A 14,391-nucleotide genomic window follows, 5' to 3' on the forward strand; every position below is an offset into this window, starting at 1 on the left:
ATTTTAGAAACGATACAAGATTAAATCTAATATATCGTTAATGATTAAGAATTTGCCACAATTTCTTTAGGCAAGACACAATTAAAAAAAAAAAAAATCAATTAATTGTCTACGTGACAATGAAAAAGAAGACAATGTGAAGATAAATGAAATTTATGATAGCTTACAGCATACAGCATACCATAACACAATACATATGCAGAAACAAAACTACATAAATTTAAATATACTACTTTATAATTACCTGGAGGCTCTGTTTTATTGGAAGACTGTTTCGCTGGTGTTTGTGAATCGGTACTTGTGCCATCTCCAATATCACTTCCAGCTACTCGTTCACTAGAACCATCTGATTTACCGAACAACCTGTAAAAAATGTAATAAATATATAATTTCAGCTTATTGTTGATAAATGAATAAACAGAAATTCTAAAAATTCCAGTTATCTACTTTCATTGAATGCACTGAACAATATAAATGTATATTTCGCAAAGTTAAAAACAACTAATAAATTATATACAACATTTTTATATTCCAAATTTATTTTAAAATGAATTTGTCAAAAGCAATGCAACCAAAAGAATATTAAATTTACATAAATAATAGATATAATTTTCTTTTTGTTGTAGATGTAATGGATTTCAGATTATAAATAATATTTCTATATATAAAAATTTAATTCAATTCTTTTTTAAATTTTTTCTTCTTTGAGGTCAGCAACAAATTTGAAATAAACAATTCATCAATTCTTAATTTTATTTAAAATATGGGTAGGCCTTCAAAAAACATTGTCTTATCAAAGTCATTCATAGAAACAGTAAGCTGAGAAACCTGCATCTTGATAAAGACTGCTAAAAAATACAGAAAAGTTCTGTAAAAACTGCTACTGTACATGAGTAAAAACAGTCGAAAGTGCTAAAATATATTAATTTTTTTATCTCAATTTTTTCAATTAATTCTTTTGTAAGCTAATATTTTAAATATCAGAATGATTTCAGGTTACATACTATTATCCTGTTAACAATGCAGTACTAAGTAATGATTAAATAATTAAAAAGTATTTTATGTAAATGATTATCTAATTTTTTGTCAAAAAAATCTGTGACTTATGTTTATCAAGGAGAAATTTAATACGAGATCATCAGAAATTTCTCTTCAAAATATAAAGAATGTTTAAAGTCTGTTGATTTGTTTGTGTGTAAAAATAAAATTAAGAAAATATGAAACAATGTTTATTTATAAATTAACGTAATAAAAAAAGGCAATTTTCTTTTAACATGCTCAATTTTGTTTTATGAAATAGGTTTAAATATTTATTGTGACTGTAAATGAAATATGTATTTTCTAGCAACTACTTCTGGTGGTGCTAGGTGGCCTGGGGTTTTACATGACAGACATTTCAGCTACCTTTAATTAGAGTTTGTTGGGCTCCTATTGCAGGAAAAGTGTCTCTTGAATCAGTCCCTCTAATAGATATCAAGGATACACAATTCTTCAAGTTCTATTATATTTAATAATAAAAAAAACCTAGCAAAGTCAGACCTGTTCCCACAGAACTAATATTGGAGAGGAATTAATCAAGAATAAGGAAAAGAGTAAGGCGTTAAAATGAATGATCTACTACCATCAGGCTAAGTCAGGATAGTTAACAATCTTGTCTAAAATCTTTCTGGAAACTAAAAACAAACAGTTGCTAATTTAAGTAATTTAATACATACTCAAATATTCTCTTATTAATTCAATTTTTTTAAAAAACATTTTACTGAACTAATTTTATTTACGTATATATATATATATATATATAAAACTATTTATTTTATATACAATAATCCTGTTTAGCATTCAGGATATGTTGAGCAATCATGCAGCAGTATATTGGGGGTCATTTTTTTGTTGTTTATTAATATTTAATTTATCTGGGTTTTTTTCACAGAGGTCTATAAACATAAATCTGTTTTATTTGGAACATTAAAGTAGAAATAAGTTACATGCATTATAGAAAATTTAGCTCCAAAAATGTATAAAAATACCAAAATTATGGTATATTGATGAATGAAGACAAAAGTGGATAGAGACTGACAAATGCTTATTGCTTACAAGAGTACATACTCTTATATGGTTGACAATAAACTAGCTATATACAAACAGTATAGTTTTGTTCATAAATTGGTGACCCTAAATTTAAAAACTGAAAGCACAATGATGGATCAGTGCTAAAAGAAACAGCATTATGCATGAAAGTTAATCATTTTTATGCATTAATATGAACTAAACCCTTACCCTTTTCTATGTTCTAATGTTACTATACATTTTTTCCTGATTTTCTCCTTTTAGGCAAATCTAGTTGCAGTTCCTTTTGTTACCCATGTAATAGCACATCAGTTATTTTTCTAATAAATTATAAAGATATTTTGGCAAACGAGCTAGTTGCTAAGAAAATTCACTACATGCAGAAGACTAAACCATTTGAATTTAAGATTCACTTGACGTCTTGTTACTACTTTAACTGATGGAGTCAAGAGTGTTTAGTTTTAGTACTAAATTTTTTCATAATAAGCATATATTCTTCAATTGTTAACCACATTTTACATTCTTGCTAAAGACAATTTCTCAGCAAAAACAAACAAAATGCAGACGCATAAATGAAATCCAATTTCCACCTCTAGCCTCTATTATGAAACAGAATCACCTTACACAAAATAGAACCACTGTAATCTCTACATAAAACTGAAATCAAATACTTGGATTTCAAATTGAAGACCCTAAAGATTCCTTTCAACTTTTACTTCTTTCTTGTAAAAATTCTAGTAATTTAGTAACTAAGGAGATACACATTAACTCCACCACTCTCGCATCCATAAACTAAAAAGAAATAGTTGACATTTGACTGTGATATTCCATACAAATCCAGTTGCATTCTTTCTAGTACATTTCACCCTGTAAAAATTTCTTATGACTAAATCGTAAATGGAACTTGATCTCCCCCACAAAAGGAATGGCAGTAGACCAATTTGGGTTCATTCAAAATTTGTTTCCATTTTAATGAACCACTTAAATCTAATCCACCTCTTTGTAGTTCTTTGTAGTTTTACAATAAAAATTGAGATGGATGTGGCAATGTGCAAATTAACGATTGTTTAATAAGGTATAAGTACAATTAGGATTTAGCAAAGTACAAACCTACTTTATTAGATGGAGGTAAAATTTGCATAGCATATGGATTCACATTTAAATTAGCAACACCTCATGATTAAAAGGAGAAACCGATACTACCTGAACCCTAAGGAGGTCTGTTGCCAATATTTTGAAGACAGGGGTGAGCTCTGTTCACAGTGCAGTTATAAAATTTGTAAAGTATTTATTTGAAAAAGCAGAAGCTTAATATTTTTTGGTGAAATCAGAATTTTTGTGGAAGACTGTAATCAAAGTCAACCATATTTTTACTTTGGTTGGTAAAGGGAAAGTTAATTATTTTATTTCTACTCACACAAGATTATTCCAGGAACTAACACCAACAAATTTCCAGAAATCTGGTATAGCTACATTTTCACAAAATGCTTATAATTAAATTTTCACTAACTAGCTGAATCGTTGTTTTGAATTTTATGCACATAAAGATTGAGCATGGATGAATCCATGATATATTGATATGCTAAAAAAACAAAAGTTTTAAAACTAAAAATTACACACATTTTGCTAACATACAGACTGAATAATAATCTTAGTGTAAGATGGAAATTATATTATTATAGTTGCTTCAAAAACATCTGGAAAGGGTGTAATAACTTGAAAACAGAAAGATGTGAAGTAAAGAAAATATCTAAGCCCTAAGCCACATTTACTAAACTGTTTATTGTAGTTTATTAAATTTAAACAAGGTTGGATGCAGTTTCATTGCATGCTGTTGGAAATAAATACTGATTAAACATCATGGCAATTGACATAGAGAATTTATCTTTTTTTAGATTTTCTGCAAGTTTTAATACTACTGTTCAAGTTATATAATCTACACTCGCACAGAGAATCCTCTTTGTAGGCTTTGTTCATAAAATTAACAAACTAACATTTACATAAAAATTAATTTTCTTACTAAAATGGTTTTCTAAAGTACAAACTACTTCCCATCTGCATTAAATTCAATTTTCATGAAAACAAAATATCTGAGATAGCATTTCTGTTACGATGTGCTATCGTTACTTTGTAAGAAATTAGCAAAATAAAATTGTTAAAAAAATTGGCATAAATATGGTTATTAAAAAATTAATGAGCATAATTTAAAAAAAAAAATATTCAAGTACATGTAGCCTTGATTAAAAAATTAACTAATATCGAGAGAAAATACGACTTCAGCATATTAATATTTCGGTAATGTATCACTTGAAAGAAAATAGTACAAAACAATTTTCATACTGTTTAAAACAAACAAATTAGTATTTTAAGATCTACAAATTGCTGAACATTTCTCTGCTGTTATACATGAAATAGATAGTAAAATACATTAAATAATGTAGTATTTAAAAATTCATGAACAATGATTGATTAAGCAAATAAAAAATTCTTCTGTTATATTTTAATTTTTATAGTGACATAATTCAATGATTTATGTTGACTATCTTCTGGCAAATAATTATTGATAAATACATTTAACTAGGGCTTTTATTAAATTTTTATTTTATCGCATTGACTTCTCTTTGATAAGGAATCTGTCGACGTGTTACATCCAGTAAGTGAAAATATGCAGCAAGATTATCATTGCATTTTTGTGATTAATTTACTGTAATTATGGAATTTTTTACATTCAAAACACAAAGCATGGCAATATGTTTTAGAAAACTGTAAAAATTGTACACTGATGTTTGAACCAAAAAGATAACAGAATTCTTAAAAGTTATTAAGTAAATTTATTATTTGTCAATAAAGATTGATGCAACCCTTGACTTATTTTTTTAATGATTATTGAAGAATTTTAAAATCCCAGTTCGTCTTAGTCTAAAATTTAAGTTAAGCATTAAAAAGTCACCAAAAGACCATTTTGCCAGATTCCACAGACTTTGATTATTATTAATATTCTTTACTTTTTTTTGCATCTCAGAAAGCTGTCAAAAATAATATTTAAATAAGCTAATATAAAATTTAATTAGAAAATGCCATGTAAACAAATTATATTTATTCCTCCTTTAATCACGTATAAACACACAAAACATTAAATTTGGTGGACTAACCAAACTGGTACATAGTTAATACACTTCAACTACTCATTCACAGCGAAATTACTTGCATATTAATTAAAAAAGACCATTATTAAAAACCTTCTTAATAATACAAAGAATGTTCGGCAACCATTTTCATCCCAATATCCAGTTCATAAAATTTTTACCGATATTGCAAATAAGAACTATACTTTAATTTCAAGTCATCTGAATCATTACTATCAGAAATCAAATAAAACATAACATTATAAGCTCCTTATAGTGATTCCCAAATTATGTACCACAACACTTCATTAAGAGCTTCTGAAACTGGATAGGGGGTTGTAGCCATTAAGGTTAAACACTTTTTTTTATTAGAGATGCACTAACAGAAACTTGCCATTTATATTTTACTTTATTTTTGTTTTACACCTGTTTAAACTTTGTGTACCGAGACCAGAATTTCTGTTTAGTTCTATGTACTGACTATGATATCATACATAACAGTGCTGGATGCATGTTCTATGTTGTTGCTAAGACAAAAGTACTAATTACAGTTCATGCAGCTAATCAAAAAATGCCTTAATTGATCTAAAACATTTGGCCATTGTATAATGAAACCTTGACTAGCATATGGCAATCAATTAGTTAAATAGTTATATACAATGCAGCTTACTTTTGGGTGTGTAGTGTTTAAAATATATACTTAATAAATGGGTGTGTAACACATACACATATCTCTATTTTAAGGAGTAAACATTTGTTTGTATATTAGCAAAAATCTTTAGAACTGCTAAAATAATCACTACAAAATTTTAACAGTAGCTTCATTAAATAATCTGGAGTGTCTTAAACTATATTATGCAGAAAAATTATTTATTAGAACATGTAAATAATAAATAATCCATTACAGTGATGCACTTCTCATTTGGGCCACTTAATTCTCATACTCTTTTTTATAGTGAGCAGCTCCCTAGATATTTTTCAATAGATAGTTTTAATAAAGATGTTATTGGAACTGCAGACAACATATAGTGAGCAATTCATAATCAGCCAAAAAAATTACTGAAGATAAATTGATGAAAATTTATATGCAAATTCTTCTAACAGTGTAAGTGCACACTACAAAAGGATTTCTTTATATTTTGAGCTTAAAGGGTTAAAATGGATTTTTGAATTGCAATTTTTTCAGTCTAAATCAAAGATTTAATTAATTATACATGGATTAGAAAAGTCTGAGAAAAATAAATTCAGATATTAATTTATTTAGCATGATTTTGAGACTGATAGTGAAATACCAAAAAAAAAAAAAAAAAAAAAAAAAAAAAAAAAAAAAAAAAAAAAAGATTGTAGCTGAAGGAGGAGAGTAATACTAATCAGCTTTATTTCCCAACATAAGAGAAAAGAGATCCTATGAAATAAAAACATCTACTTATAAGTCTGAAGATTTTCCATTAGTAGCTAAGGGGGAAAAAAGTAATTAATTAAAGACTTGAAAAAGCCTCAAAATAGAAAGGAAAATTTTCAACCACTGTACAATTTGATTTGTTTTAAAGCTTATTTTATTGAGTGAGTATATATATATATATATATATATATATATATAATATAGTGGTTTCTGTGAGTCTGTTACTCTTTCACGCAAAAACTCCTCAACCAAATGAGTTGAAATTTTACATGAACATAGTTTTTTATACTTGGGAAGAATAACATGGGATTATTGCGTTGTAAATTTTTTCAGTTTCAAGAAGGTTGCTGTTTAAATGACTTGTGATAACAGCCAGATTATTTACCTTTTTTTTCTTTTTCCGGTTTAACCTCCTGTAATTACCATTCAGATATTACTTCAGAGGATGAATGAGGATAATATGTATGAGTGTAAATGAAGTGTAGTATTGTACAATCTCAGTTTGACAATTCCTGACATGTGTGATTAACTGAAATCCAACCACCAAAGAACACCGGTATCCACTATCTAGTATTCAAATCCATATAAAAATAACTGACTACTAAGATTTGAACGCTACAACTCTCGACTTTCAAATCAGCTAATTTGGGAAGATGTGTTTACCACTAGACCAACCCGGTGGGTAGATTATTTGCCTTGCCGACATAAAACTTTACTGTGGTAAAACCGTTGATCAAATTGAGTTTGGAGACCATTTGCAGTATTTGAAACAAAATTTTCTCAAAAAAAAAAGTCTGTTTTGTCTTTTTTGATATCTCTTTCAGTTATCAAGAAAAGTATCAATACAGGTGCGGTGATGTAGGCATAGTGGCTCAACCAAACACAGCCACTACCAAAGTTACTGTATGTACAAAGCAACTGGCTGTACCTGCCTCTGGTTGTGTGACTAAAATGCATAAGATAATTTTTAGAAATAAAAAAAAATGAGAAGAAACCAAGTAAGGCCACTTCCATGTGGTGTTCGTGGAACAATGCTAAGAACCATGCAAAATATTACCTGTTAAGATAATCAGCTGAAGCTATAATTTTTAAAAGTATGCAAACTACTCTGAAACCTGCCTACTTCAGATCACTCAAAGCTTTGAACTATGTGCTAACCACACTATTGCTCTGAAGAAATTACAATACACCGATTTATAAATTGAACATGCTTTAATTGTTATTTATCAGTATTATTATCACAAGCACTAGGATAATGTTCAGTAGGGCTACACGGGAAGGACGAGCAAAGTGAGCCTTGACCAGCCAGTAATATAAAAATTAAATCAATCAGTGTGCAAAAAAATATGGCATAATTAATTTTATTAAAAAATTCAATCCATTTTTAATATATAGATTCCTACTGTAAAATTAAAAAAAAATAACAATACAGTTAGAAAACTAAGCAATTCTAAACAAATCTATAGGAAAGATTTTACTTATTTTTACAGATAAAATCCACTTTAAATCTTTGTCTGTTTATTTCAGGAGCACAACACACGATACAAATAAACTACAATGTATGACAAAAGAAAAATCTTACCCTGAAGTGTATGTTACACTATTTTTATACTTTGCATAATTATTGTATGTTGGAGTTTGAATAATTCTTTAGAAATTACTGAAAATGACACTTACATAGAACCTTGTTTATCATGTTTTTATGAAAATCAATAATTTAAAAATAAAGCAAGCTTGTAAAAAAATGATAAAAATACAAACTAGTGTTCAGGAATATTTAACAGGAGCGTTATCTATAAGTTAAAGGATTTTCCCCAATTGTCAGTTTCAAAATAATGGCCATTAATAAAACGATTGGTGTTTTTCCTATATATGTTTAAGAAACAGTACTTTAAAATGTAGATAGCTTCAATATTTCTGTAAACAAAGGTAAGTGTTTTCTATTGTGATACTACTACAGTATTTTTACACTAAGTACAAGAATTTGATTATTTTACTTCTCGACTAGGTTGGCCAAAATCTAAAATGTATCAAGAAAGATACTCTTAAGCGTATAAGTATCAGTTGTGAAAATAGCAGTAATTATACCTTACTAAGAATATTTAAATTATTTAATGATTGCAGTATTGCCATAAAATTATTCATATATAACTTTTAAAAATAACAATAAGAAAACATATGTTAGATTACAACAGCAATCTCAGATATCAATTTAAAACTTCCTTTATCTTCTTTTTCTTGACAGTCATTAATTCTATCTCTTTTTCCTTACTCACTTCACATGATGGTTTTTTTACCTAGTTCTTCCATTAAATTCTTTCTCACAACAATCATTTTAAGGAACTACAGAACAATAATTACATATTCTTTAACCTTGAAATGAATTTAAACACACTTCTCTTGAGATTACAAGATAATAATCCTTTCCCTTTCTCTTGATTCTTCCTTCCTAAATAAGTAACCATGGAAATTAAGCTAGTAGTCACACTAGCTCTATCTATAATACTATGTGTAATGCAAATAAAGCACAGTGTGGCAGCTCTACTTGTGGGCTTATTTGGGAACAAACTAGCCTAAAGCCTAGTTTCTTTTCTTCCTACTACACCTCTATCTATGAAAGGAAGGAGATCCAAAAAAAAAAAAGGTGCGATTGGAAAATTTTAAGACTACATTTGTAATTTCAAAATGGCAGTACTTACAGGCTATTGTGATTAATATCCTTCAAAGTAGTCCCCTTCTGACTGAATTCAGATTCCAACAATGCTTCCATTTTTGGAAGCATCCCTGGGGATTTCTTTTCTTAAGGGTCTCAAGAACCCTCTCCATATTTCCTGAATGTCTTCCACTGAATTAAATATGTTCCCTTTTAGCGAATATTTCAATTTAGGAAACAGGTAGAAATTAGCAGTGGCTAAATTAGGGAAAGAAAGGGGTTGTAGAAGCAGGGATTTGGGATTTGGCAAAAAATTATATGATCTAGAATGAACAATGTGCTGATGGGTCTGGTGGAGGTCCCAATTCTTGTTTTGCCAACTGCAGGTCTTTTTTACCACATTTTCGACCAAACGCTAAAGGACACTTTTACAATATTCCTGGTTGACTGTCTGTCCCCTAGGGACAAACTTGTGATACACAATATCTGTAAAAGAAAAAAAATCACCAAGATTGTCTTCACATTCTCAACTGTCTTTGTTGTGCTTTTTTCAGTTGAAGAGAACTTGGACCTTTCCACTGCAATGATTGTGTCTTTGTTCTGGGTCACTCATAAAACCATGATTAATCGCCTGTAATTACCCTCTATAACAAATCTGGGTCAGTTTAGGGCCAATTAATCAGTTCACGGGATACTCAAGTCACTCTTGTTTCTGCTGATCTAACAACAATTTCAAAATGATTTTCACGTATATTTGATGCATGTTCAGACCTTCAGTAAAATTGACTTAAGCGTATTAAAATTAAATCCAGTTCATCAGTCATCTCCCTTATTGTAAGTCTAGCGTCACAGTGGACTAAATTGTGAACTTTTACAATGTTTTTGAAGTCGAAGGCTGGCTGGGTCAATTTTGATTGATTCGTGGCCACCTTTAAATCTGTTGAACTACATACATTTGACCGGCTCACATTTATCCCCGAAAGCTATTTATTAAGAGTTCATAAGTTTCTGAAGGTGATTTCCCAGTTTTAAAACAAAATTTGCCAAAAACTCGTTGTTTTGATTTTTCATCCATTCTGTAAAATTAAATTAATAATCCGTTGTGAACCGAAAACACATCCTCACTCACCAGGATGCCAGTTTCTACTGAAGAAAGATATTGTAGTCATCTTTCCAGGATGTTTCAAGGGAAAAAAAGCTTCACCTTACATACCCGCAGGCAAACCTAACCTCTCCTATTGAACAGTGGTGGTGGCACCTATCTTAGAACTTTCCAATCACACCTCATAGTTTGGTCAAACTTTATTAGGAAGGAAACAACTTATTAGAAAGAAACGGTGGAAACACTGGACACAAACAAATTTTAAATGGACAACAAAAACTGAAAAATAGACATCCACTTTTTACAAAGTGGTAGAAATTAATTAAAATAATTTTACAGATTCTATTGAAAATATTACATATAAAAAAATCAGGCATGCACTGGTCTTAAATCAATATATTGCTAAATATTATGTTAACTTGTTCAATCAACATTTTTTAGAGGAATGTCAAAAATACTGTATGTTAAGTAAAGAGATCCATACATTCATATATTTTATTTGAACCCAGTAAATTCTGGTAAATCCAAATCGCCTTTATCTTAAAAGCCATAAAGAAATTTTATATAATGTATTAAAACTTCTAACAAAGTTATTATATAAAACCACTTCATCTTCTTTCACTTTTGTTTCTTTTATTTTAATACGAATAATGTGTTAGGTGAAGCAAATGGTTACTGCTTATCTCTCTTTGAGTGATAGACAATTTCAAACCTAGACAAACCAGCTCCTATTTTAATGTTTCTAACTCTTTAACACTGTTTCCCTGCCAACATTCTGGTGTAATCTAAGTTAGCAAAAATCCTGATCCAGCTGGTAATCTAGGGATTAATAACTTACAAGTACATTCACAAAACGAACAAGAGGAGCAACTGCCAATGAACCCTGTATCAATAACACTGTATGAAATATCTTACAAAATATCATATAAATGGAAAAATAAATCATTCATCTAATGGCAACCAAAGGATATGTGTACTATCAGCATTCGTTATATATCAACTTGTAGCAAATAACAAAAACGAATGGCTATAATGTGAAAATATGGTTTCATGAATAACAGTCAATTTCTTCGATTCTCAGAGCAGTAACTTCCTATATGGGTTAATTGTTTCCTCGCTTCATCCTAACCTAACATTAACAAAGAATTTTATCTTTGAATGGAGTATCATGTGAAATGGTCAGGTATTATAAAGAACCATCCAGGGTTACCAGGGTGACCATAACAGATTGAGTAGTTATTGAATAGTCAGAAGATCTTGAAATTAGTCACACATTCCTACGAAATATGGCCTTCCCACACTTTAATATCTGTGAGAAATCTAATGGACTTTCTTTAATAGAGCCAATTTACTCTCATAATTATAATGCAATTGAAAAGTGATGCCCTGTTTAAAGAATTTTCTTTATATTGATAAATCATTTTTAATCATATGAATTCAATTCAATCGTAATATTATACTGCGTCAAGAGTGGTACAGATGGTTAAGAAATAGTTCCCTGTTTCAAGAAATTATCAAAATTTAGCCATATCAGTTACATTTAAATGGTAACAGATCCTTGATACTGTTCCAGGCTATAATTTTCTAGTTACATTTATATAAAATTAGTGTAATAAAATTTTATCACATCGAATCAGGAGTACAATGGAAATTAGGTAATATAAATACTAATTTTTGGAAATGGAACAAAGGCGATTCAATGGATTAAGCTGATAAATAGTAGACAAGCTTGATAAAGCTAACTTATACAAGAATATTTTTTCTAGGAAAAGGTTACATATAATTGACCAAACTATAGGATGCAATGCTGAAAATAAAAATATACAAAAAAAGAGAAAAACCACAACAGAATGCACCAATGTATTTAGAATAAGCATACTAAAATTAAATCTAAATTGCAAATAGAATACCTGAGCAAAATATAAGCCAATACAAACCAAATAACATGCTAAAGGATTACAATTTTAAGCAAAATATATTTTTTTTATGTGTTGCAATCTATTAAAAAAAACCCCAAATGTGATTCAAGTGGATAGGTAAGTTAACACAAGATTAAAAATTATTTTACTGAGAAACAGATTTACTTTTTCTTCCTTAAACATAAAAAAATAATAAAAAAGTTCATAACAAATTACTTATATATAACTTAAAATCCATGATATTATTATGCTGTATTAAGGCACTGTTAATTTACTACATTTCATTTCTTAACAATATAAATCTTTAAGTACGTAACAGCCAAAATAGGGTAAATTTAATCACAATAACAATAATAAATCTATTTAAAAGCCATTAATATAAATTTATGGTAATTTATAATCTATTAAAAAATGGTAATATTTAAAATTAGATAATAAAAAACTTTGAGATCATAAGTACACAGTAAAGAATGAATTATTATATATTACTTATAGAAAAATAAGCTGCATTACTATGTTAATTAAACTTACTAGTGGAAAAGATTATGTACACAGTTCAGCACTTTAATAATGAGATTTTATATTATATTATATTTATTATGATATATTATATTATTTATTTTATATTGTTCTACTAACCTATCAATACATTTGTATGATCTCACTTTAAGCATGTCAGGAGAGAGACAGGACGATGTTGTAGGGGTACTGAGAAACCATATTCATGTTACTCTTATTGGGCGAACAGCAAATGTCTCATTCTACTTTAAAATTAAAATTATAAGGGCATCTGATATTGCAATTGATAAAGCAAGTGTAAGGGAATAAATTTGTCTTGTACAGATATTCAGATGTTTTGTAGAGTTTTAAAGCGATAAGGAAATCCCTGAAGACAGGCTTGGATGTCCAACATCTGTTTGTAGCAAAGAACTTACTATCAATGTAGAACAAATTCTAGACTGTGACAATGATTGCAGTAAATGATTTTAGTGAAAATATAGAAATAATTCTTTAAATCTTGATGTAAGGTTAATGTAAGATAAAGATTGCTCCCTTGGTTAGAGGTATATTTCTTAACAAATTACCAATGGCAATACCATGTATGATAAACTGCTTATATAAAATAAAATAAAACCAAGACAAGAACATTCAACTTCAAATGAACATTACATGACAGCAAATTAATTATTTACCACAGATTTATCCTTAAGGTAAAATTATCTATGAATTTTTTTTTTTGAGTATTCTGATATGCTTATGGAACATCTTGGCTCTTTTTACATAACAACCCAGCAGCTCAAAGAGCAGAATGAACGTTTTGAGCCTAAAAACTACAGTTAACTCTATCACCATACTATTTCTGGATTTTTTTTATTTCAGATTTGTCAAATTAAAGGTAATGTTTAAAGGGTATCTTTTTGATGACCAATTGAATAAGAAATTAAATACTAAGATCATATAAATAAAGAGTCATTCTAAACACTGCTACAGAAAATGAAAATACTTTTGAGAAAAAATCCAGGAAATACTCTACGGTTTCATTATTGTTTAATTCTAAAATATCTCATTGTTTAGTTGCTGGACTGTGTATTGATAAATTTAATTTTACACAACATAAATGTGTTTCAATTAAAGACATCATATATATTAAACAACACAGTTTAGTATATTTACAAGTATCTGATGAATCTGTGAAGATGGTATTCTAAAATAGACGTCTAAACGATCAGATGGAAAGGCTAAAGTGATTCTAACTAATTTAATGTTGTTTGAAGAGAAGAGCTTTTACTGATAAATAATTAATTCTTAACAATTAAGTAAAATAATTAAAAACTAGTAACTGAGAAAATTCAATTAATAATAATATTATCCAGTTAGTTCAAGAACTAAGTTGGACGGAAGTAATAATGAAAGATTAAATATAATTTTTTTTCTCTTTTTTTGTTTGCAAGAAAGGAGATATGTATAATATCCCAACAAAATAATTTGTAACAAATAATTAATCCTAAGTATACAAACAGGAACAATAACAAATTCTACAGAACACAACAAATTTATGGTTAAACATTTCTGAAATCTAATAATAACAATTAATGATTATATGTAAAATTACATTAACACAA

The 14,391-nt window shown here is 28.5% G+C and overlaps 1 protein-coding gene across 4 annotated transcripts in view; it reads right to left on the bottom strand.

Annotated features, from left to right (window-relative positions):
- Positions 1-14,391, bottom strand: part of Atg18a (Autophagy-related 18a) — a 172,840-nt gene that overhangs the window by 45,295 nt on the left and 113,154 nt on the right. For all 4 annotated transcript variants that reach the window (XM_075375158.1, XM_075375159.1, XM_075375160.1 and 1 more), the window contains exon 8: positions 245-363. In XM_075375158.1, the coding sequence (XP_075231273.1) occupies positions 245-363 (119 nt within the window). The remainder of the gene's footprint in view (positions 1-244; positions 364-14,391) is intronic.

The sequence above is a fragment of the Lycorma delicatula genome, chromosome 9 (genome assembly GCF_047948215.1).
Source record: "Lycorma delicatula isolate Av1 chromosome 9, ASM4794821v1, whole genome shotgun sequence".
In the NCBI taxonomy this organism is placed as follows: domain Eukaryota; kingdom Metazoa; phylum Arthropoda; class Insecta; order Hemiptera; family Fulgoridae; genus Lycorma; species Lycorma delicatula.